The following is a 23,062-nucleotide window of genomic DNA, read 5'->3' as shown; positions in this document are numbered from 1 at the left end:
ACTTTGGAGGACTGGCAACCAGGACTGGCTCTTGGGGTGTTCGACCAGTGCAGTGGAACAGGGGCACGACCCTATAGAGGGCACATCCCCTCCCAACATCCTGACGTCAGCGGGACAGCACTGTCCTGCTGTTCCACCCGTGGGCCAAAGTGTCCCGCGGGTGGTCAAATCGGGAGGTGCCGGACCCCGGAGTAGCTAAATAGATGCTCCACGTATGCGCACGGTGTCCATTCAGTGCCGGGAGAGGACTGGGGGAAGCCCAGCTAGTGATGAGAGTGCTGGGCTCTCCCCCAGCCTGACGTTACACAGGAGGCGTGCCACGCGGGTACGCCCCCAAATAAAATCACTTAGGGGGCATGGCCTAGGGTACTTAGGCCACGCCCCACCTCATATGAGTGAGGGCGATAGGGACCAGACCAGCACAGGGTGCCGCAACCCCTGGAGCTGTCCTTGCTGGCAACATTTGGTATGGTCTGATGAGTCATGATTCCAGTTGTTTCAAGCTGATAGTAGGGTTTGGGTGTGGAATAGACCCCATGAGGCCATGGGCCCCACTTGTCAACAAGGCACAATGCAGGCTAGTGGATGTTCTATAATGGTGTGGGGTGTGTTCACGTGGCATGGGTTAAGTCTGCTGTTTCACCAGAACACATCATTGACCAATAACTGCTATGTTGCATTGCTTGATGACCATTCACAGCCCTTCATGGACTTCATGTACCCCTACAATGATGGTATCCAGCAGGATAATGCACTGTGTCATCAGTCCCAAGTTGTCCAGAATTGGTTCGAGGAGCTTTCTGGAGAGTTCCGATGAATGGTGTGGCCACCACATTCACCTGACATGAACCCAATCGAGCATTTATGGGACATGGTGGAGAGGTCCATTCGCACCCAAGATCCTGCGCCTATAAATATCAGGGAGTTGTGGGAAGCTATCCAGATGGCATGGGTCAGCATCTCTCCCGAGGTCTTCCATCCACTAGTGGAATCAATGCAACATTAAGTTGCTGAACTTTGCCAGGCTAGAGGGGGTCCTACACAATACTAGGCATCTATCCCATGACTTTTGGCACTTGAGTGTATACTATAAAGGGTGAGAAACAAGTGCCTTCTGGTGTAGTAATTTAGAAATGGACAGTGATAGAGATACCGAATATGCATACCATATTTGTTAAAAACCATGCATATCTATGTGTTTCTTTTGTAGACCGCACTGGACATCAGTCCAATCACCTTCTCCGTATGGGGATATCCATAAATTGATGATTTTATTCAGTTATCATCAGGATGTATATGCACCCATTATTGCATGATTTCCATATGTTGAGAGAAAGTAATGGCTCCCACGTATAGTATTTTGCAATGTATTTATACATCACACAGAAATAAAAATTCTTACATTATAAAATTGCCCATCCAGATGTCCCACCAACAGCAAGGTAACATCAAAAAGTCAGAGAGAGTCCCAGAGTCACACCGACCTCAACTCGTTTCGTGTCTTATGATGAAGTCCAGCTATTAAAACATAAGACTCTAAGGGGTATATTCAATTACCCGCGGGACTTCTGCCGCAAGTAATTTGTGCTCGAAAGTCCCGCGGCGCAGGGTAAAGCTATTCAATAAAATAGCTTTTTCCCCGCACCGATAAATGTGCTCTCGCTCGCGGGAACACACTGTTTCCGCGAGAAGTGCGGAAACAGTGTGTTATCCTGTCGCGCGCGAGGCCGACAAAGGCGGCTTCGTGCAGCTGTTACCTCGCACCTACATGAGGTGCGAGGTAAAGCACAACAGCGGGGGACTCGCTCGCGGGGTCTCGTGGACACCCGCGCGAGGAATCCCCATTAAACCCCGCGGCTAATTGTATATACCCCTATGTGTTGTATAAATAAATAAATACGCGACCCCAGAAACACAAAAAGGACAGTCACTGGCACTAGACGCTCCCAATGCACGGGTTGAGCGCATTACCATCCAGGCTAAGGTAAACTATACATTAGTCCCAATGGCGTAACTATACCTATGGGGGCCCCATAGCAAACATTTTTACAGGCCCCCCTCTCTGCCCGCACCCCCCCTCTCAGCCTACCGCCCCTACCCTCATCCCGTGGACACCCCTTGGCCTGAGGCCCAGCACCCTCCTCACTCCCCGACTTACCTGATCCATGGTCACGCTGAGCAGGACAGGCGCACCTTCCTTTCTGGTCAGCTCCATCTCACTGACTGGGAAGACATGACCACGGAGCGGGAGGGCCGCGACCACGGAGCAGGTAAGTGGAGTAGAGGGGAGTGAGGAGAGGTGATGGGGGAGTGAGGTGGGTGCAGAGAGAAGGGCCGCGGACAGAGGCTGGCACTGTAGGTGCAGGGGAACGGCCGGGCCCCATAGCAGCCGCACCCCCTGGACCCACGGTAGTTACGCCACTGATCAGTCCTTGCTACACACCCTGGCAATAAGGGACAGGCGTTTGCAGGTAACATCACCTCTTGAAAGGACACTTTTCATTCACTACACAGGCCAACCAGCCTTATTATGACTTTGAAAAAAAGACTATACTCCCATCTTTCTGGAGAAAGGAGAGTACTTATTATTGAGCCATATCCAGGGATCATGCATCGTATGCTATCTGTCCAAATTATCAACAAATAATTTTTAAAGTTACTAATATTATTTTTCTTGATGTCAATTGTTGATACTATTAATGTGATTATTTTATAAATAAATGTTTTACACATTTTTCTGACAAGTGATTTGAGTATAATAATTACAACCTCCAGGCTCTGCGACTGTGTTTTCTCCTATTTATATGTTTTTACACTCATGAGGGTGACTACCTCATACAGCCACACTGAGACTGGAAGGATATTGTAACTCTTAAGCGCCTGGGTTTTATTTCTGTTTGTATATATCAAATTTTGGCCTGCCACCCTAACCACTTCAGATACCTCCCTCCATTTTATTTGCAGTTTTTCATTTAGAAACAATGGATAAAGCAAATGTATTAATCTAATATGACACTGCATGATTCAGGAAAGGTACACTCCTGTCCAATCCTCTCTTGGATCCAACTCAGGGGGGTACAGGGGAAATCCCCAGTGGACCTCACTGCCTGAGGGCTGACCCCCTCCTCTGACATACATTGTTACTCTATAAGGTGTTTTCTCCGATTTACAAAATTTGTTATATAGTCATTACCGGAAGATGTTTTTCAGATAATTTTTCTGAAGATGTTGCCATTTCGGACCTTATTGGAAGATGTAATCCAAACTCCATATCAGTAGCCATTATCCAAAGTCGCTTAAATAAAGCAGGAACTACTCAGAGAGGATCAATGTAGGACAAAATGTCACCACAAAATGGCTGCCAGTAGCTGGGCATCCTTTATATAGGGCTGCGACCTGCTTTGTGACATCACAATGCATGCAGTAATCAGCTAGAGATGACTGTAGCTTAGATCAGCTCTTGGCCCAGATAAACTACACCAGCACTCTGGTAAGAATAGAAAAGCCGGGGCTCAGGAGATGGCAGTATAACTCGGTGCAGGAAGAGGGCCGGGCCCCAGAAGCGGCCTGGGCCCCTTAGCAGCCCCATTCTCTGCACCTGCTGTAACTACGCTTTTGCCTGTGAGTGGCAGCTGGTCTGCGAAAGATTGGAAGAGTGTGTACTTTCAGTAGATTATTTGAGCATATGCACATCTGAGATATGGTGCAAAATTGAACAAGCAGTAGGATTCTGTCAACAGTCTGCTTTGGAGTTGGATCACCGGAGAATTGGACTTTGTTATATAGTCCTTAACTGAAGATGTTATTCAGATTCTTTTACTGAAGATTTTGCTGTTCAGCACCGTATTTGAAGATGTAATCCAAAATCCATATCAGTAGTCATTATCAAAAGTTGCTTAAATAAAGCAGAAACTGCTCAAAGAGATCAATGTAGGACAAAATGTTGTCACAAAATTGCTGCCAGTAGCTGGGCATCTTCCATATAGGGCTGTGACCTGCAGTGACGTCCGGTGAGGTTAATGGCTGGGATGCACACATGGAGATGGGTCTGAGTGCTGGGAGCTTGTCTCATCCCCTACTCACTATGGGGCCTATTCATCATCACTTCATTTTCACAAAAGCAGGTGAAAATGCACATTTTCCCCTGCAATTATGAAAATTTAGTTATCGGGCCATTCATCAAGAAAGTAAAGCAGGAGATATCACAGATATCTCCTACTTACCTTCCTTTTGCGGAATGGCCCGCTGTCCTCATACACTAATATGGGGACAGGATTCATCAAGTTCCGAAAATATTATATTTTCTGAGCTTGATTGCGGAGAGCATTCGCCATCTTCAGATGGCGAATGCTCCTGCACCGGCATCGCTCCTTCTCTATGGGAAGAAGGTCTGGGTTGCAAAGAGGGATCCTTTCGGATCCCTCCGCCCCTATCGGCTCCTTCCGCCGGACATCGGAGCTCTTGTGCGCATGCGTAACCTGTAGGTGACGCATGCGCACTCCCGTCATTGCTCCAATAGTAGCAGTGAAAGGATTCACTGCTTCAAAAAGGAGCAAAGAAGCCACTTGATTTTGCATCAGCTGTCACCACGCCAGAGCAATGATGAATACTCCGGCAGCCGCAGCGAGTTACAATGTTAAGTATCGGGGTCCGTTCAGATGCCGATAATTAACATGATGAATAGGCCCTAATAACTCTCCCCTCAATACACTAAGCTTCAGTGTCCATTGATTCCCCTACCTGCATCACTGTCTTCTCTTGCTTCTGCTGACTGAGCTACGCTCTCAAAACACTGCAGTGCAATTCCTGGTCACATGACACATCCAAGGTGTCCATCAGTGCTCAAGGCACCCCTCTCATACCGAGAGGCATGCCTCTATTAGATCTTTTTCTGTGCAGCTTACTTCTCGTGGTGTGGCCCTGCCCCCAGCTCTTCCATCAGTGTCTGACTGCTGGAAGAGCTGGGGACAGAAGCGATGCTAATCTGTTTCTGTCTCGTCTCCCTGCAGTCCCAGGAAGCTCCACAAATCTGGTGAGTGTTAACTATAAAAATTATTACAATAAACAAAGAAGATGTTTCTAAGTTATAAATATCTTTTTTGTATTATTTTAATATTAAATCTCTGCCTCCCCTGCCTGCACGTCCTTGGTGACCTATATTGTGACCAGTAGCATCGCAAGGGGGGTGCAGGCCGCACCCGAATGTCACCCGCCAAGAAGTAACACCAAGGTGCAGACTCCCCCTTAGTGACAGGAGCTGGGTGCTGCACTGTATAATTAAGTGCAGCACTCGGCTCCTCACACTGTGAGGGAGCCAGCCGGCACTGCACGCACCTCCGGCACGCCCCCCAATGCCTCCAGGCTCCCAGTGATAAGGGGACCAGGAGGTTCGGCCGCGAGAACATGCCCCTGTCCTGCAAGGCCACGCCCCTTCACATGAGGCCACACCCCCTTTTGGCATCACACGGCTTCACCGCGCAACACAACGCCCCTCCCAGAGCTGGGTGACATCGTGGGGAAGGACACCACTGATTGTGACATCATAATGCATGCAGACAGCAGCCAGAGATCAGCTGTAAATTGCAGCAGCACTGATGAGAATAGAAAAGCCAGGACTCAGGAGATGGCAGTATAACTCGATGCAAGGAGAACACGGGCCCCAGAGTCGTTCACTGGTGTCCAGTAGGATTGTGTCAACAGTCTGGTCTGGAGTTGGAATATACTATATGCATATTAAGTATCTTTACCACTGTCCATTCCTAAACGCTGCCCTTACAGCAGTCCGGTGCATCTTGTAGATGCTCTGGAGATTGCTGTAATCACCCGCTCCCGTCGCTGGGTGCAGTCCACTCCCCCTCCACATGACGTCATACTGAGGGGGAGTGGCCTGCACTGGACGCCGGGAGCAGTAGCTATGGCACTGCACAAACATACACCTGGCTGACATTCACTTCACCTGTCAGTGCTTTTATTTTATAACATTGATTATCTTGTTACAATGCCACCTGTCAAGGCGTGGAATATATTAGGCAGCAGGTGAACAGGAAGGGTCAGAATTGTGCCGTTAGTGATTCCAAGGCAATGAGGGCACGATCACATCAAAACTAAGTAATGATGAACATAGATCAATAAAATAGGTCACTCTCTAGGGGCTTGTTCTATACTGTGTAAAATGTAATTACACACTGGGGCCTGATTCCGAGATTTACGCAACTGCATTCTCTCACGGATCGCAGTTGCTACAATATGCTAATGCCTTCCTAAACATAGCCAAGCATAAGGACGTTCCACTGCTGCCTTCTCATATCCGTCCGACAACGTGCAACAGCGTAAACATCTGTAACATTGACGCACATCTGACCAGCCGCAAACACTGCAGCTCTTCTGACATGCTGAGAGCTCTTATGCTATGAAGGAGATTGAAATAGCTAATTTATGCATGCCCACGAAGCAGCATTTAAATGGTCCGAGACACCTACGTATTTGTAACCACCCCAAACGCTGACTGCCTGTCACTCTCTTTCCGAGTGGTACCTCAGTACGAACGTATGTGCATTGCAGTCGCTGTACGTGCGCAGTGCATCTTTCGTGCAAGCGCAATGGCAAACAATCGCTTTATCTGCGTAAATATCAGTTTTGCGAAAATCTCTGAATTAGGCCCTGATTTTTGGGTGGATAAGGGTGTAAATGGCAAAACATTAGGTGCACCAATTTCTGATAGAAAATATCCAATTAAAGAAAAGATAGCGCTAGCTGATCCAGAATAGGAAATGTATTCAATTCAAATAGCAATATAATAAACACACACAGTATCGCTGCAGCTATCCAACTGTCAGTGGTTGTCTGAATAAATGGATAAATGTGCTAATAAAGGAATAGCGCAAAGACACTGTGGGTGTATAATATAAACAAAGCTGCACGTAATAGTTAATTTTTCAATTCATAAATTTATTCAAAAGAAATATTAAACATAGATAATAAAACATGGGAATAAAATTCTAATTAATGCATCCTTGAATGAAAATCCATACCATCTGAAAAAGGCAGTAGTCCTGGAATCATAGAATATCCCTGCAGTAGTTGCAGCTTTGAAAGGAGTTGATGAAATGGTAAATAGGATGAATTCCGGCAGCTTTGTGTCGTCCCGCTGATGGGGTGATGTTGTAGCAAGGAGATGAATTCCAGCAGCAGTGTGTTGTCTCGCTCAAGTTGCTGATAGTAATCCTTATGATGGAGTGATCAGGACGCCAGAAGAAAGGTTAATGGTAGGATATCGATTTAAACCAGAGATGCCAAAATCTCAATGTAGATGTCAAAGGTCCGACTAACGCATTTCTCTGTCTCTTGCAGCTTCGTCAGAGGCTAAAAATGGTATGGATTTTCATTCAAGGATAAAGTAATGTATTTCTGACCTGCGGGACAGGTCTATTTAAACAGAGACATAGGGCTGTATTCAGAGGCGGCCGTACGGTCTACGACCGCACGGCCGCCTCGATGTTTGTCTAGTGCGCATGCGCACGAGAGAGCAGGCTCCTTCGTGCGCATGCGTGAGACCCGCTACGACCAACAGCGCCGGTCGTAGCGGGTCTCTTTCCAAAGGGGGCGAGCTGTCGATGTTGATTGACAGCTCGCCCCGTTTGGAAGGCGGGCCGGGTGGCAGCCCAAACGGAGGCGTTCCCATGGGAACGCCTGCTGTTTGGGGGAGGCCCCACTGACATCACGATGTCAGTGGAGAGCTTCCGGCTCTGCCAGAGCCAGAAGCTCTCCGGGGCTTACGGCAAGTGAGACCCTACCCTAGGGTTTCATCGTAAGCCCCGATGGTCGCGATGATCTCTGACCATCGCCCTAGCGGTCGTTAGAGCTGTGGGTGTAAACCCACAGCCTAACGACCGAAACAGAGGCGGCCGGTCAGGATGCAAGCGGCCGCCCAGTTTCTGAGCGACCGCTTGCATCCTCCGACCGCCTCTGAATGTGGCCTATAATCTTAAGGGATTTTTAGTATCCCCCACATTCACATATAAATTCCTGTACATATTATGCATTAATTAGAATTTTATTCCCATGTTTTATTATCTATGTTTAATATTTCTTTTGAATAAATGTATGCACCAATTTCTGATGCATAATCCATTGTTTATGGAGTCTACTATATTCTCCAACCAATAGATTGATAGAAAATTATAGACATCCATTTGTTTTCTAATATTTTTTTCTTAACACAAAATACTTCATTTTCACAGTTAGTAATGATTCTAAACACACTTACCTTCCAAAAATGTTCTTACAACAAACAAAAAGGTTATAGCTTGTATTCCTAAAAATCCCTGTGCCAAGAAACTCTAGACAATTTACTTCCTCTCTTGGGGTAAATAAAATTCCTGTAATACAAAAGTATGTTGTTATTTTCAGGGTTGGGCAAATTGAATGAATCAATCATTTGACAGTTCCTCTGTTCTTGACCAAATAGCTACAGAAGTGTACATCATTACTGCAGTTGCGGCGAACAGCCCCCCCGGCGTGCCAGGTCCAGTGCGACTGTTCTAGGGCCAGAGATTTTCTGTGCGCCTTTTTTCCTGAAAATGCCTCTTAGTTGCAATGTGAAGCGACTAGGGAAGCACTAGGAGACTGCGTCTCTGAATCTATATATGAAGTGCTACTATGCAGCGGCCGCTGCTTTTTTCCCAACGTTAAGTTCCATTGTGCTTCGCATGCAGACTCAGACGCACACAGTTATACAAGTGTTGCACATCAAATTAATCAGTGCAGTCTCTTGGAGCATCCTAGTCCCATCGCATTACTACTATGAAGTAAAAAAGACACCTGGCGGAATCATACCGTCCGATTTTGCTCTTAAATTCGGATTTTAAATTGTTGACCAAGATAATGGCTAATAGGTTGCAAACTATGATGCCTGACTTGTTAACCCGCACATCAAACAGTATTCGTCCAAGGCAGGCACTCAGTTAGAGTCTGTCTGGCTCTTATTGGCTGCTAAAACAAACACACTGCCGAGGCGTGTTTGTTTTAGTGTGCAGTGCCGTGGACCGCACTGCCGTGGACTGCGGCTCCACAGAGTCTGACAGCACCCGAGGCACGTGTCACGCTCGACCCCGCCTTCCCTTCCCCATGTTATGCCACTGAGTAAATGCAATAATACAAAGAGTATTACAATGCACAGAAATAAGCTATATGGTAGGGAAATATGCTAAATTGTATGCAAAACTCTGGTATAGTGAAACAAAGGGCCTGATTCAGACCCACTCGCGAGCGGCTGTACGCTCGCAAGTGGGTCAATGGTCTGCACTGAGCATGCGCACGACGGAGGGAGCTCCGTCGTGCGCATGCGCCAGACACGACGAGCGAAGGACTTTCCTTTGCTCGTTGTGTCCGATCAAAGGGGGCGTGCTGTCAATGTTGATTGACAGCACGCCCCCTTTGGTGGGCGTGCCGGGGGCGTGCCTCCCTGACGGGGGCGTTCCCACGGGAACGCCTCCCGTCAGAAGCCGGCCCACTGACATCACTAGTGATGTCAGTGGGAGTGATTTTGGCTCTGATAGAGCCAAAATCACTCCGGAGCTTGCGGTTGAAAACCTCAACCGCAGGCTCCGGCTCGCAATTTCGATGGTCGCGATGGTCACGACCATCGTGGCCATCAAAATGCACGCTCGTATAGCCTGTGGGTGGTGACCCACAGCTATACGAGCGTCCAGGAGGACGCTCCATGAAAAAGGAGCCCGGCCCTCATGCAGAGCGTGCGCTCTGCTCAGAGCGTACGGCTCTGAATGAGGGCCAAAGTCAGGCTAAGCCCCTATGACCAAATCACCAAAAATCAGGACTGTCAGGTATGTAAGAGTAGTAAGTAACAATTACAGCTCTCTCCAGAGTAAGCAGACCTGCCAGAACCTACCTGCAATACATGCATTGACAAACGAGACACAAGCTCCAGTCATCAGAGCCCGGACTACCAGCTTGGCAAGGTCACCTTTGCGCTCACTAGCCATGGTGGCTATGACAAAGAAAAAAAAATAGCAAAATTACTGTTGTAATTTACAAATGCTAAGTATTTCACAAATCTATTTTAGCTTGTGGAACTTTACAGATAAAACCCGAATCCCATCAATATTACTTCATACTTTGTTGTTTTTATATACTTACATAACCCTCCTAGCATGATCCCAATGGAGCTAATGTTAGCAAATCCACACAGGGCAAAGGTAGTAATGACTTCTGCTCGCTCCTGTAAATCAAAGCTGGTTTTAGATCACATTAATGGCTGGAAACAAATGTATGTAAGGATCCAAAACTAATGAGCAAAGCTGAAACTTAAAGACAAGTGGTTTCTGAATATCCATATAGAGTCACATCATAGAAACAGAATTTGACGGCAGATAAGAACCACTTGGCCCATCTAGTCTGCCCCATTTTTAAACATATTGTTACCTCAACCCTTATTGATCCTTATTTCTTCTGAAGTATATCCTTATGTCTATCCCATGCATGTTTAAATTGCTCTACTGTCTTAGCCTCTACCACCCTGATGGGAGGCTATTCCACTTGTCCACTACCCTTTCTGTGAAGTAATTTTTCCTCAAATTTCCCCTGAACCTTCCTCCCACGAGTTTCAGAACATGTCCTCTTGTTCTAATACTTCTCTTTCTTTGAAGACTGTATCCTTCCTTTACCTTTTTAAAACCCTTTATATATTTGAATGTTTCTATCATGTCGCCCCTTTCCCTTCTCTGCTCCAAACTATACATATTAAGATCTTTTAGTCTTTCCTGGTATGTTTTGTGGTGTAGACCTTGCACCATTTTAGTTGCCCTTCTTTGTACAGTTTCTAATGTATTAATATCCTTTTAGAGATATGGCCTCCAGACAGGGGCGTCCTAAGAGAGGAGGAGGCCCCTGTGAACTCCCCGTGCGGGGCCCCCTCCTCTCTCTCCGGTAGCTGGAAGCCGACTGACGTGGCTGGCCAGCCACCGGAGCATTAGTAGACTCTGGGCACACACTCTAGTGCCTGGAGTCTACTGCGCATGCGCAGAACACCGGAAAATGGCAACGGCGGCCATTTTTCCGGTGTTCTGAGCAGCGCCGACACCAGACGTGGGACCACGGACAGGTAAGTTTAGAAAAATATGGGTGCAGTGTGTGCGGCACGGGGCCCCCCTGGACACGGGGGCCCATGTGCCCTGCACACACTGCACCCATTATAGATACGCCACTGCTTCCAGAACTGAACACAGTACTCGAGATGAGAACGTACCAATGATCTATACAGTGGTATTATCACTTCTTTCTACTACTGATTCCTCTCCCTATGCAACCAAGCGTCTGACTTGCCTTCCTCATTGCTTTGTTACAATGTTTGCTTACCTTTAAGTCACCTGAAATAGTGACTCCTAGATCCCTTTCCTCTTCAGTAGTTTCCAGTATAGTGCCATTAATACTATATTTAGCCTTTGGATTTTTGAGACCCAAGTGCATGATCTTGCATTTTTTGGCATTAAACTGTAGTTGCCACGTTCTTGACCATTCCTCTAGTCTACCTAGATCACCAATCATTTGTTTTACCCCTCCTGGTGTGTGTACCCTGTTGCATACCTTTGTGTCATCTTGCAAAAAGGCATAGTTTCCCTTCAATACCATTTGCAATGTCACATATAAAGATATTAAAAAGCACTGGTCCAAGTACAGATCCCTGAGGTACTCCACTGATAACATTTCCCTCTTGAGACTGCACTCAGTTTACTACAACTCTCTGTTTCCTATCCTGCAGCCATGATCTTATCCATTCAACTATCTTTGTATCCAAGCCCATGCTTTCCAGTTTTTTTAACAGTCTGCGATGTGGAACAGTGTCAAAAGCCTTACTAAGGTCTAGATAAGCTATATCTATGGCCCCCCCTTTATCTATTTCCTTAGTCACCCAGTCAAAAAAGTCAATAAGATTTGTTTGACATGATCTCCCCCCAGTAAATCCATGCTGTTTGGGATCCTGCAAATTGCTGAATTTGAGATAATCTACGACTCTTTTTCTTAAGAGTGTTTCCATCAATTTCCCAACTACTGATGTAAGGCTCACTGGTTGGTAGTTGCTTGCCTCTTCCCGCATTAGTGTGAGAGGAGCATTATATCCTCCTACTCTCTATACAATTGGTAATGTATGCAACACCAGCAGTCCAAAATGCAGGAATATGGTGGTTATTTCTGGTACATGCTAAGGGAGGGTCATGGAATTTCAAAGACTCTGGTTAGCCATAGAAGATTGTATCCGAAGAATGGGGGTGGATGATCCACAGATGTCTCTCAGCATATGTTCCACAGATGTCCCTAGAAACCAATGTGTGTTAAACTAGTTGGGTCTGGCCAAGGTCGTTATAACCAGGACACTGATGGTGGAAGAACATCCATTCTTTCACAAATGGGCAGCGCAGGTTAACGACACTATGGGCCATGAAAGATTTTTGTTATAACTGCAAGAATTATATCCATATGTATAATTAAATCTGGCTATGGTGGACTAAGCCACGGTTTGCTCTACAACGGCTGGTGGGTGAATTAGAGACTGCCTGTTTACAATTTTCACTACTTTTAAATTAATACTTTCAGTAAATATTCTGCATGTATCTGATCTACCAGAGCCAAACTATGTACAGCACTTACACCTCTCAGTACTGTTTTATTGATAATCTGATTGACAATGTCTCTATGATAAATAGGTATTCATTTCAATTTCAAACTATTATATGTTATACTTAACTGAATGTTGATCTTTTCAAGCCTAGTTTGCTGTATCTAAATGTATTTGGGATACACTGCAATGTTTTGGACACTATTAATCTGTAATGTTGGACCTCAGGGCAGTTAATAATTGGGGGTTTCTGGTTTATTTTGCAAGGTAAGTTTATTCTATTCTTATGAAATTTATAAAACATAAAAAAAAAAAATTTTTACAGGAGAACTAGAGGCAAGCCCAGAAAGCCTCCCTTGCATGGTGCTACTTGGAGGACCGCAAGTACCAGCATGCGGGGTATTAAGGGCCTGCTGGTACCTCTAGTTCTCCTGTAAAAGACAATGTTATTTATACTACTTTTATACACAATCAACCTGGCAACCACCGGCCAGGGGTGCCGGGGATAGCCCTGGCCTGGACTGACTAGCGGTCAGGTATAATGCTTTGGCCGGGGAACACAGTGAAAGGGTAGCCTGACTGTGGCATTACACCCCTGCTAGAAAGAGTCCGGTGCTAGTTTTGGAAAATATGGGTGCCCCCTTCTCATTTTGTCCCCCGTATTTCCAAAACCCGGACTGGCTTACTGGGCCTGGTGCTGGATGTAAAAAATACGGGTGAACCCTACATCTTTTAGCCCCCATATTTTCACAACCAGGACCAGCTCAGAAAAGCTTAGTGCTGGTTGTGCATTTAGGGGGAGACCCCACGTTGCTGTTTTTTGGGAATTTAAAAATTTTTATAGGTATTTTCCACACTGAAGCATGCACAGATCTCACTGATCTGTGCATGCATCTGTGTAATTCACACCTGCTCATGCTAAAATCGCCAGCATGAAGCAGGTCTATTATTAAGGGGATTTGATGTTCGATTTGAAGTTTGATTTCAAATCAAATATTAGTAAATCAGGGATTTCTATGTTGGTCTATGTAAAAGTACCGATGTTTTGCCAATATTCGATTTTGAGTGGGATTTGGTTTTATGTTCGATTTGACATTTGATTTTACCTTTAGGAAATCTTCAAAGGCAAAATCGAATGAAAACCGAATGCAAATCGAATGAGAAATCACTCAAATCTCAAAATCGAACATTAGTAAATATACTCCTAAATATGGTACTAATGTACTGCAATAAGCATCAGTATCTTCAAATATTTACCATATTTATTTTCTAATATAATGCCTGTGTTACATGCAGCATCCTGAAAGCTGCATTACCATCTAGATATGGAGCTCCGCCCCTTCCGATACTGCTCTGTGCAGTTGTTATTCCTGTGTTCCATGGTTAGTTGCACAGACTCTAGACTGAAAACCAGGTGCTGTGGGGAAGATGACCAATTAGAAGCTGCAATGATGGACACTGCTGCTTGCCATTGGTCACCCCATTATGCAGACATTTTAAGTGAATAGAAATGTTCACCACTTTAGGAGACGGCACAGCCGTCACATGATTATTAGGGCTTATACATGTCTTGAAATAACTTTAGCACCTATTTAATATAACCTTATTTAGTTCATTTTTTTAAAATAATTATATTTTAAAATCTATTTTTTACTTTGTAAGCAGCAGTAGCCACATAGTTATAAATTATCCACACTGCACTGATTCCCATACAAGTCATATTAACATATTATGTAAACAGCCTTCAAGTTCTGATATGCTTAACCTGCCACAATCAGCCATCAAGTATGTGCTGCGCTACCTAAGGGAATGTTCAGTACTCGTCCCACTTACTTTGACAAACTGGCTGGGTGGAAACTTTTAGCCAGTTGGGGCAAATGCAAGCAAGTGGCCTTGGCACACTGCAATGTAAAAATGGTGCAACAAGACCTATAGGAGTGGTTTGTCTAGTGTGGGTGTGGTTTCAAATTGCTATGTCACAGAACTATAATGAAACACAACTCACACCAGCCCCTTCTGACAACCCAGAGACCTCTATATAATACACAGTGCATTCTAGTGAAATCTATACAATACAGGGATCATTTGTAATGGCTTACTGTATTTACAATACAGGGACTACTCTAGTGATCAATATACAATGCATGAACTAAATTAATCACTATACAAAACAAGGAGCATTAGTGTCAAAATCCAATACAGGAAGCACTCTTATAACCAACACACAGGGAGCATACTAGTGGCAAATATACAAAATAGGGACCACTCTAGTGATCAATATACTATATAGAAGCAATCCACAGATATTAAGGGGCATATTTATTAATTATCGGGTACTAGAGGGCAATGATATTAGCCGGTATGTATTAAAAACACCCGCAAGGACACGGGCTCTGAAAGGAGCCTGTCCCTGCTGTATGTTAAAAAATATGCATTCACTTCACTACGCCCCGGGGATCTTGGCGTACTACTGTGAATGCGTGGTCTGCTAAACACGCATGTGCAAGTGGTGAGTGCTGGGAGGAATCCTACAGATCTATCTCCTGGTAATTCCTGCAATCTGTAGCCCATAGGCTACAACAGATATCGCCATCTGGATATAGCGTTAGCTCCTGGAGCCAAGCTCCCGGAGCCAAGCTCTGGAATGCATTGCATTCTGGAGTTCAGCGCTCACCTCAGCGGCGCCTCTGTTACAGCAGCAGGAGGACATGGAACGGGGTACAATGCAGGAACGGAGGTGCCCCCTTCAGGGCTGGCGCCCGGCGGCAACTGATTCCATTGTCTCCCGCAGTTCCCTCACTGATGCAATGGCATATTTAAGTTGTTTTCTTGCCATTGGGGTTGAAAATGAGAAAAGTAGGTAATGAACATTTGTAGTTGCCAGGGACATTACCATTCACAGTCACAAAGTCTTCCAATGAGTCCTCCTTCCTGTATTGTATACATAATACTTATTTAAAGTGTACCATACTCAGTGATACTGTCTGAATAAACTTAGACATACATACATTTCAGGATTGCGTAGTCTAGATTGATTAATAATATTGGCCAATCATCTCATATCTGTGACTGTTTTCACACCGTTATTTAACTATAAGGAGCTGTAGATATGGACTTATGCATAACAACACCTAAAACAAAACTACAAAAGCCTTTTACTTTGTCCACGTCTTTACCAGAGTACCAGAGTTTAAAACATATTATAAAAGCCAAACAGCAGCATAAAGTACTCACTCTCTCCCAACAATTCAGACAATGACACAATTGATGCACAGGTTATCATTAATTTGCTTACAGGTCCTTTAACTTACAGTACTTTTTGTTTAAAAAAAATAAATCAAACAATGGCAATGTTTATGAGCCTTAGGGGCCTATTCATCATCACTTATTTTTCACAAAACCATGTGAAACTTAAAATTTTCATCTATTCAGATCCCTCCCTATTGTATCTACACTGCTTCAGGGCAATGCAGACACGTGGCCCAGCTCACCGAAAGAATACAGGTGAGCCAGGCTAAGGAAATGTGGCGACACAAAGGAGGCAGGTAAGAAACCGGGGCGTGGGGGTCGGATCATACACACGCGGAGGGGGGGTTAGATCATAAACCAGAGGGGGGGGCGGTGGTGTCCATATCGTACACATGTGGGGGTAGGGGGCAGTGAAGTCCGCAGCCTGTCTTGAAGACTGGTAGTGAAGAGTTTCTCACTTACGAAAAACTGCTCCGTAGAAACAGCAGCTTTTCGGAAACAATAGTTTGGGGCCGGAGGCATGATGAATACCTCCTACACTGTGTTTGAACTTGCAGCGAGTTCAAACCATAATTATCACATGTAATAATTATGTTTTGATGAATAGGCCCCTAAATGCATATAACTGAATAATATATTACATATAATATAAATATTACATTATTGCTTAAAGTTAACTATTGGAATTTATTGTGAGTATTGCTTTAGAATAGGCATTACAAGGAACCCATTGTCCAATACTTGCCGATACCCACTGCTTGGTTCCATCTATCCATTCATCAACACCATCCAGGCGTTTAACCTTGTAATCAGCCAACTTCCGGTAAGCTACAAACTCATTTAGAATGATCTTTGTCCCCAGCATCTCACCAACTGGGCCTGCTTCATCCCACTCTACTCCCATCATGAAGGCCACCGGCATGAAGATGTAGGAGAGGATCAGCTGGAGATCACATATGTTTGTTACCCAAAGAATTGTTAGACTGAATGGCATTACAATTATATATTATCTGGTAGCAAAAGCTTGGTTTCTTAGAATTTCTACTACAATTTTCTTTTCTTTATTACCACTAAAAGCCCCTATGTTTTATTTGCATTAGGAATTATACATACAAGGCAACAACATACATACAAGTGTATGTGATTTAACAAATACAATAAAAACAATAATCATTGCAACATAAATAAGTAATAAAGGGCCTGACTCAGAGATGTAGGCAATGCCGATATTTATACAGTTGAGTGATTATCGGTAAACTGAACATGTGTATAAGTCGCTCTGCGCATGCGTCAAGGTACATTACTGTAGTTACTTGCAGCAACTTTTGACTCTGTGTGACTGCCTGTGTATGCTGACACTTGTACATGTACCAGCATAGGCATGGCTGCCAGAGCACACCGAGACCATATAAAAACTATAAAAATAAATGCCTTGAAAAAAAGGTTCATTTCAATAAGGTTCAAACTCTGACTCTGGCACACCCATTTATTATTATACACATACTGCCAAAGAGATCCCTTTATTTTATCCAGCTACTGATACAAAAGAAATAGTAAAAAGAAAAATACACTGCCATGGCAAAACTGTTCCTTGCAGAGCCCCGCAGCAAAAGACAGATGGAGATGCCTTTCAGAAACTGTCCAATACATAGCAGCTCCACTCTGATTGGTCAGAGCATGAGAAAGCCACTCTGATTTGCTAGTTGTGCATGAGAAATAGCTTAGCCAAAGCTATTGGTGTGTGTAGAACTCTGATGGTTGCCGATTACGCATGCTCATGATCTGTACTGCACATGTGCTGATCAGTGTCTGCGATGACAGTCGCAGTAGCCCGTAAGCCGCAGCATGATTTACATGTTTGGGGGTGGCGATGGGCACGGTACCAGAAAACGGAGGCATGACTACCCTATTTTCTGTGTGTTCCGGGGCCAGTGTCTGAGTCTTCCGACCCAGCAACGTGAATTTCACGGCCATCCTCAGTATCCCGAGGGTTACTCAGATGGTGATGTTCACGCAAGTGATCCGACGCCTGCATCCTGGGATGCAGCAGCGGTCACAGAAGCGACAGGAGACGTCTATTTACACAAGAAGCCTCCTGCATCATTAGCATATTATTGCACAGCCACTGCATACCCTGCGTGCTCTGACTCGGGCCCTCAGCCCAAAATGAGATAGTAATCACATCGTTTATACACCCTAATACCTAGCTAAGCATTCATCGGCAACCCTTCATACTGGCTTTCCTTTTTCCTACAAAAAGATCTTGGGTATCATTTTGCATGATGGTAGCATTTACATGAGATAACGTGGATCAGGGTGTGCACATCTAGGGACATTACTTCCAATGAGGAGGAGCACAAAGCCATTTCCACTTTGCAAAAGGACCTGATTTATTCACAAGCTCTCAGCATTTTACACATTCCAGTCACACTTGGCAGACAATGCTAAATATAGCATCCAACACACAAAAGTGTCACCATGTTCCCTCACTCTGGTTTAATTTAATATATATATCAATTTAGGAGAAAAGCAGGAACATTTTATTTATGGAAAGACAGTGGTTCCAAATTATCTTCTGCTCAGCGTCCTTGAGATTTTACCACCTCTTTGCAAAACTAGGTCCACTCCTAAGGGTAGATTTACTAAAGCTTCTAAAACTGAAAAGTGGTGGTGTTACCCATAGCAACCTATCAGATTCTAGATATCATGTCTCTATTGCATCCTAGATAATGATAGACACAATTTGATTGGTTGCTATGGGTACCACCTCCACTTTTCATTTAGCTTTAGTAAATCTACCTCTAGAATGTGCTTAGCTGTCCCCTTCCAGAAGAGAGTAGGCACACACCTTGATATATTCTGAGCGAAGCATCTAGTGCAATGGTACATAACAAAGGATGTTTTGCGCAGTGCATCCAGCATTCTTCATAAATGAGGGTCTATGTTTTAGCAGCTTACTGATGACCTCATTCAGTATTAAAAGAATATAAATCTAAATCCATTTAAACAGTGCAAATCTGCACTCAGAAAAACATTTAGTAACGTAATATTTTTTGTAGTCTTTGAAAATACTGCCTGCTTCTGCATGTAGCACACAATACTGGGCAGCTTTATTTTAACTCAAGTTGTTCAAATATTTTAAAATTCCAAAGTTATACCTTCTAGCTGTAATTACACATAACTCTAAATGAGACTCTAGGGGGCTAAATTTACTATGCAGCACCTTGAAATGGTGTTGTATCTTCTGTGGGTATGACCACTGTATTTAAAGGGACATTTATATTCAATACAAAACAAGCTTTTTTTTGTATTTAATATAAATGCCCCTTTAACTCTAGCAACCGGAACCAGCAAAAACGTAGTGGCTTTGAAAAGTGCCGCATGGCAAATTAGCCCCTGATAGACAACATGGCTAGTATTATACAATGTTTCCAAGGAAAGTTAAACTGGGAACTCTTGTGTTTATAAACTCTGTAACATAAACTACAAAATGTAACTTTACTGGTATTCTCTCACCTGCAGTGTGAGCTTCGGGTAGTCCACCATTCCTCCCAGCCAGGAGAAAGCAGCATTGATGAACTCAAGTAAGGCCATAAATGCAATCAGGTTGGCTACAATGTTGGCAACAAGTCCCACAGAGGTAGAGGCCCCATTGCTGGCCGCTTCCAGTATGGTCCGTTCCTCCCTTACAGCACAAAAGAATATAAACATGTGATGCAGATTATGCCATGTAAACACACATAAACCTCTGCATCAATGCAATACAATTTTATTGCAAAAGAAAAAGTATAGAAAACAAAACCAATGAATGAGATTGGAGAATGTGATTATATCTTTTAGCCATTAAATGGCAGACTTTTCGCTGAGATGCCATTAATAAATTACAGAGTGCAACCATGGTCCTGGGACTCGCTTTGTAGGTCAATTAAGTCGCCAGGATCAACACTACTGGTTCCCGGCCATCCGATAGTGTTTGCAGTGAATTATGAAGCCTAGACTTTACCGGAAATCCTAAATACAATAGTGGCATAATGTCCCAATAGTCCCTGACATTTTCAGGGATATCCCTTGTTAGGTAACCCCACTGCTGCATGGTGGGTATAAGATCTAGGTTAGAGCTTTGCTGCTCCGTGGTCTTAAGGTGCGTACACACGATACGATTAAAATGCACGATATGAACGATAAGGATATCGATCATATCGTTATCGTTCATATTGTGCATTTTTCTGTGCCTCCAATGCACCAATGACCTGCGATGCGCAGGCACGCATGGACGATAACGATATCGACTATCGTCCGTGCATACAGGCCAACCTGGTCGGTATCGACCAGGTTACTATAGAGACCCACGATCATTGATCGCAGGTCGCTGGTGGTGTGCTGGATGATCGATATCGACCATCCAGCACACCCGGGAGATTGTTCAGCGATATCATTATCCCTGATGGTCGTCCCGTGTGTATGCACCATTACATAATGTACACATCTTTGGCATCCTAATATTGGGAGAACTTGGATAATAATTATGTTAAAAAGTATGCAGATTTCTATATATAGGGCCTCATTTAGAGTTGGACATATTTCCAAGGAGTAAATATTTAGATACCTACACACACAGCGATTTTTTACCAGATTTGGCCGATTTCGATGAATCGTGACAACAAATTGTGTAAAATATGGCCAAATTGTGAGTTTCCACTCACGATCACAATGCCAATGCGCGTCCCCGCTCGTCGTACATCGCATCTTCAGATCTGCCGTGCTGTAGGGCAGATTTGCCAATCTGGGACACGATGTGGTGCTGATCGTGAGTACTATTTTTACTCACAATGTATCTCACAATTCATCGTATGTCACGGAATTTGACTGACAGGAGCCTATACACGCCTATCCGCCATCTTGTGCAGCATCGTGGATAGAAGGAGAAGGAACACGATTGGGAGCCTGCACACTGAAGTCTGGATTGCAGAACTTTGGTGAGTATTGGTACTGTATTAATGCAACCCCACTGCCCACCAATGTGCGCCACCCACCTACCCACCAATGTGTGCCACCCACCTATAAAATGCATGACCCAGCCACCGCCCGCCGGAATGAGGCGGGCGATGGCTGGGTCATGCATTAACCTCCCATGCCCACCAATGTGCGCCACCCACCTACTAGCCATCAATATCACGGGCTACCTAATAACTAGAAAACACTCCAAGTATATGAAAATTTCAAAAACAAATATATTACAACAAGATAAACAAAAACATTACAACAACATAAATAATTCTATTACAACAACATAAAATATATTTCAACAGCATGATCAAATATATTACCTTTGTTTATGTTGCTGTAATATATTTGTTTTAGATGTAATATAACATGAAAAAAATATATTGCAACAACATAAACAAATCTATTACATAAACAGAAATATATTAAAAACCTGTAAAAAAAACAAAACAAATTAAAATACAAATAAAAAAACATTACATTTCTGTAACAAAGAAAACATTACAATACAAATAAAAACACATTACCTTCCTGTATAAAAAAAAACATTACAATACAAATAAATACACATTACATTCCTCTGAAAAAAAAAACATTTAAATCCTGTAAAAAAACATAACATTAAAACATTTAACATTAACAACATTAAAAATAACAAAACTATTTACAATACTACATAAATATTTATATGTCCTTATTTTTTATTCTTCCAAGGAATGTCAATGGATAGTGTGCGCGAGTTTGTGACTGGATTCCTCGAGATCCTACAGTCAAAAGAGTGTTTATGGTGTATAAGCTGTAGACAATACCATAATAAGTCTCAGAAATTGGCAGCTTTAGAGGTGTTGTTGGACTACACAAAAAAGTTAATTGGGGATGCTGACCTGAAAACAGTTCGCCACAAAATCCAGAACCTGCGTACGGTCTACATCAAGGAGCAGAAGAAAGTGGATGATTCATAAAGGTCCGGAGCAGGCACCGACGACGTGTATCATTCAATGCTGTGGTACTATCACTTGATAAGCTTCATCAGCGATCAGGAGCCACAATGGCAGTCTGTCGTCCTGATGGCCGAGCAAAAGGGAGAAGTGGACTGTCTGAGGAGATTTTGGTAAGTTGCAACACAGTTCATAAACAAAAATCTTTTTTTTTTAGAACAATCCCAAATGTCCAATGTAGTCAGTTAGTTCACAGACAGTCCTCCTGCCGCGGCAACACACCTGGGGCCAGATTCAGACCCGCTCGCGAGCGCATAGAACTCGCAAGCGGGTCGATGGTCGGCCAGTGCGCACGCGCGAGCCCCGGAGTGAGTGAGAACTTCACTTGCTCCGGGGCTCGCTGCAAAACGGGGCAGCTGTTGATGTTGATCGACAGCTTGCCCCGTTTTGTAGGCAGGGAGGGGGGTGGCTGGACAAACAGAGGCGTTCCTGAAGGAACGCCTGCCATTTGTGGGCGGCCCTACTGGCATAATTCGTGATGTCAGTAGTGAACTTCCTGCTCTATTAGAGCAGGAAGTTCACTTGGGCTTGCGGGAGCAGAGACCCTACCACAAGGGTCTCGTCGCAAACCCGATGGTCGCGATAATCGCGATCATCGCCAGACACTGATGTAAACTGGGCAATCTCCTCTGGATGTCCTGCATCTTCAGGTCTAGCTGTGACTAGTCCCCATTGTGTTGTTTTCCTTTGCAGAAAGTTACGCAGCACACAGCACGCCATCATGACCCAGTCTATCTTGTCCACACGTAGGTTTATGGTGGTGTGGAAAATGCGGAACAGATTGCTGAGTATTCCAAATGCATTTTCCACAATGCGCCGTGCACGGGATAGATGGTAGCTGTAGATCCTCTTCTGACTGGTCAGCCCCCTCTGTGCAAATGGCTTCATCAAATGTTCATGTAAAGCAAAAGCCTCGCCTGCAACGAAAACATAATTTAGCCCGTGCGGTGTCTGGTCCAGTGAGGGCAAGTTGAGGGTTTTGTTGGCGAGTCTCTGGTAGAATGCCGTCTGTTTGAACAACCCACCATCCGAAGCATGGCCATTCTTGCCAACATCCACAAACAAAAATTCTTACTTGGCATTCAACACTGCTATGAGAACGATGCTGAAGAAGCCTTTTTAGCTGTAGTAATATGATCTGGTGTTGGCAGATGAGTTGATGCAGATGTGTTTTCCATCG

At 44.2% G+C, this 23,062-nt stretch overlaps 1 protein-coding gene across 3 annotated transcripts in view; it reads right to left on the bottom strand.

Moving 5' to 3' along the window:
* SLC28A1 (solute carrier family 28 member 1) overlaps positions 1 to 23,062 on the bottom strand; it is a 131,365-nt gene that overhangs the window by 3,404 nt on the left and 104,899 nt on the right. For all 3 annotated transcript variants that reach the window (XM_088444122.1, XM_088444131.1, XM_088444114.1), the window contains 5 exons: positions 19,397 to 19,565; positions 16,626 to 16,823; positions 10,156 to 10,237; positions 9,908 to 10,006; positions 8,267 to 8,378 (listed from right to left, as the gene is read on the bottom strand). In XM_088444122.1, the coding sequence (XP_088300248.1) occupies positions 8,267 to 8,378; positions 9,908 to 10,006; positions 10,156 to 10,237; positions 16,626 to 16,823; positions 19,397 to 19,565 (660 nt within the window). The remainder of the gene's footprint in view (positions 1 to 8,266; positions 8,379 to 9,907; positions 10,007 to 10,155; positions 10,238 to 16,625; positions 16,824 to 19,396; positions 19,566 to 23,062) is intronic.

Source organism: Taudactylus pleione, unplaced genomic scaffold (assembly GCF_031769625.1).
Source record: "Taudactylus pleione unplaced genomic scaffold, aTauple2 ptg000019l, whole genome shotgun sequence".
NCBI lineage: Eukaryota > Metazoa > Chordata > Amphibia > Anura > Myobatrachidae > Taudactylus > Taudactylus pleione.
The sequence above is the reverse complement of the archived record's forward strand: the minus strand, read 5'-3'. Positions and strand labels throughout refer to the sequence as shown.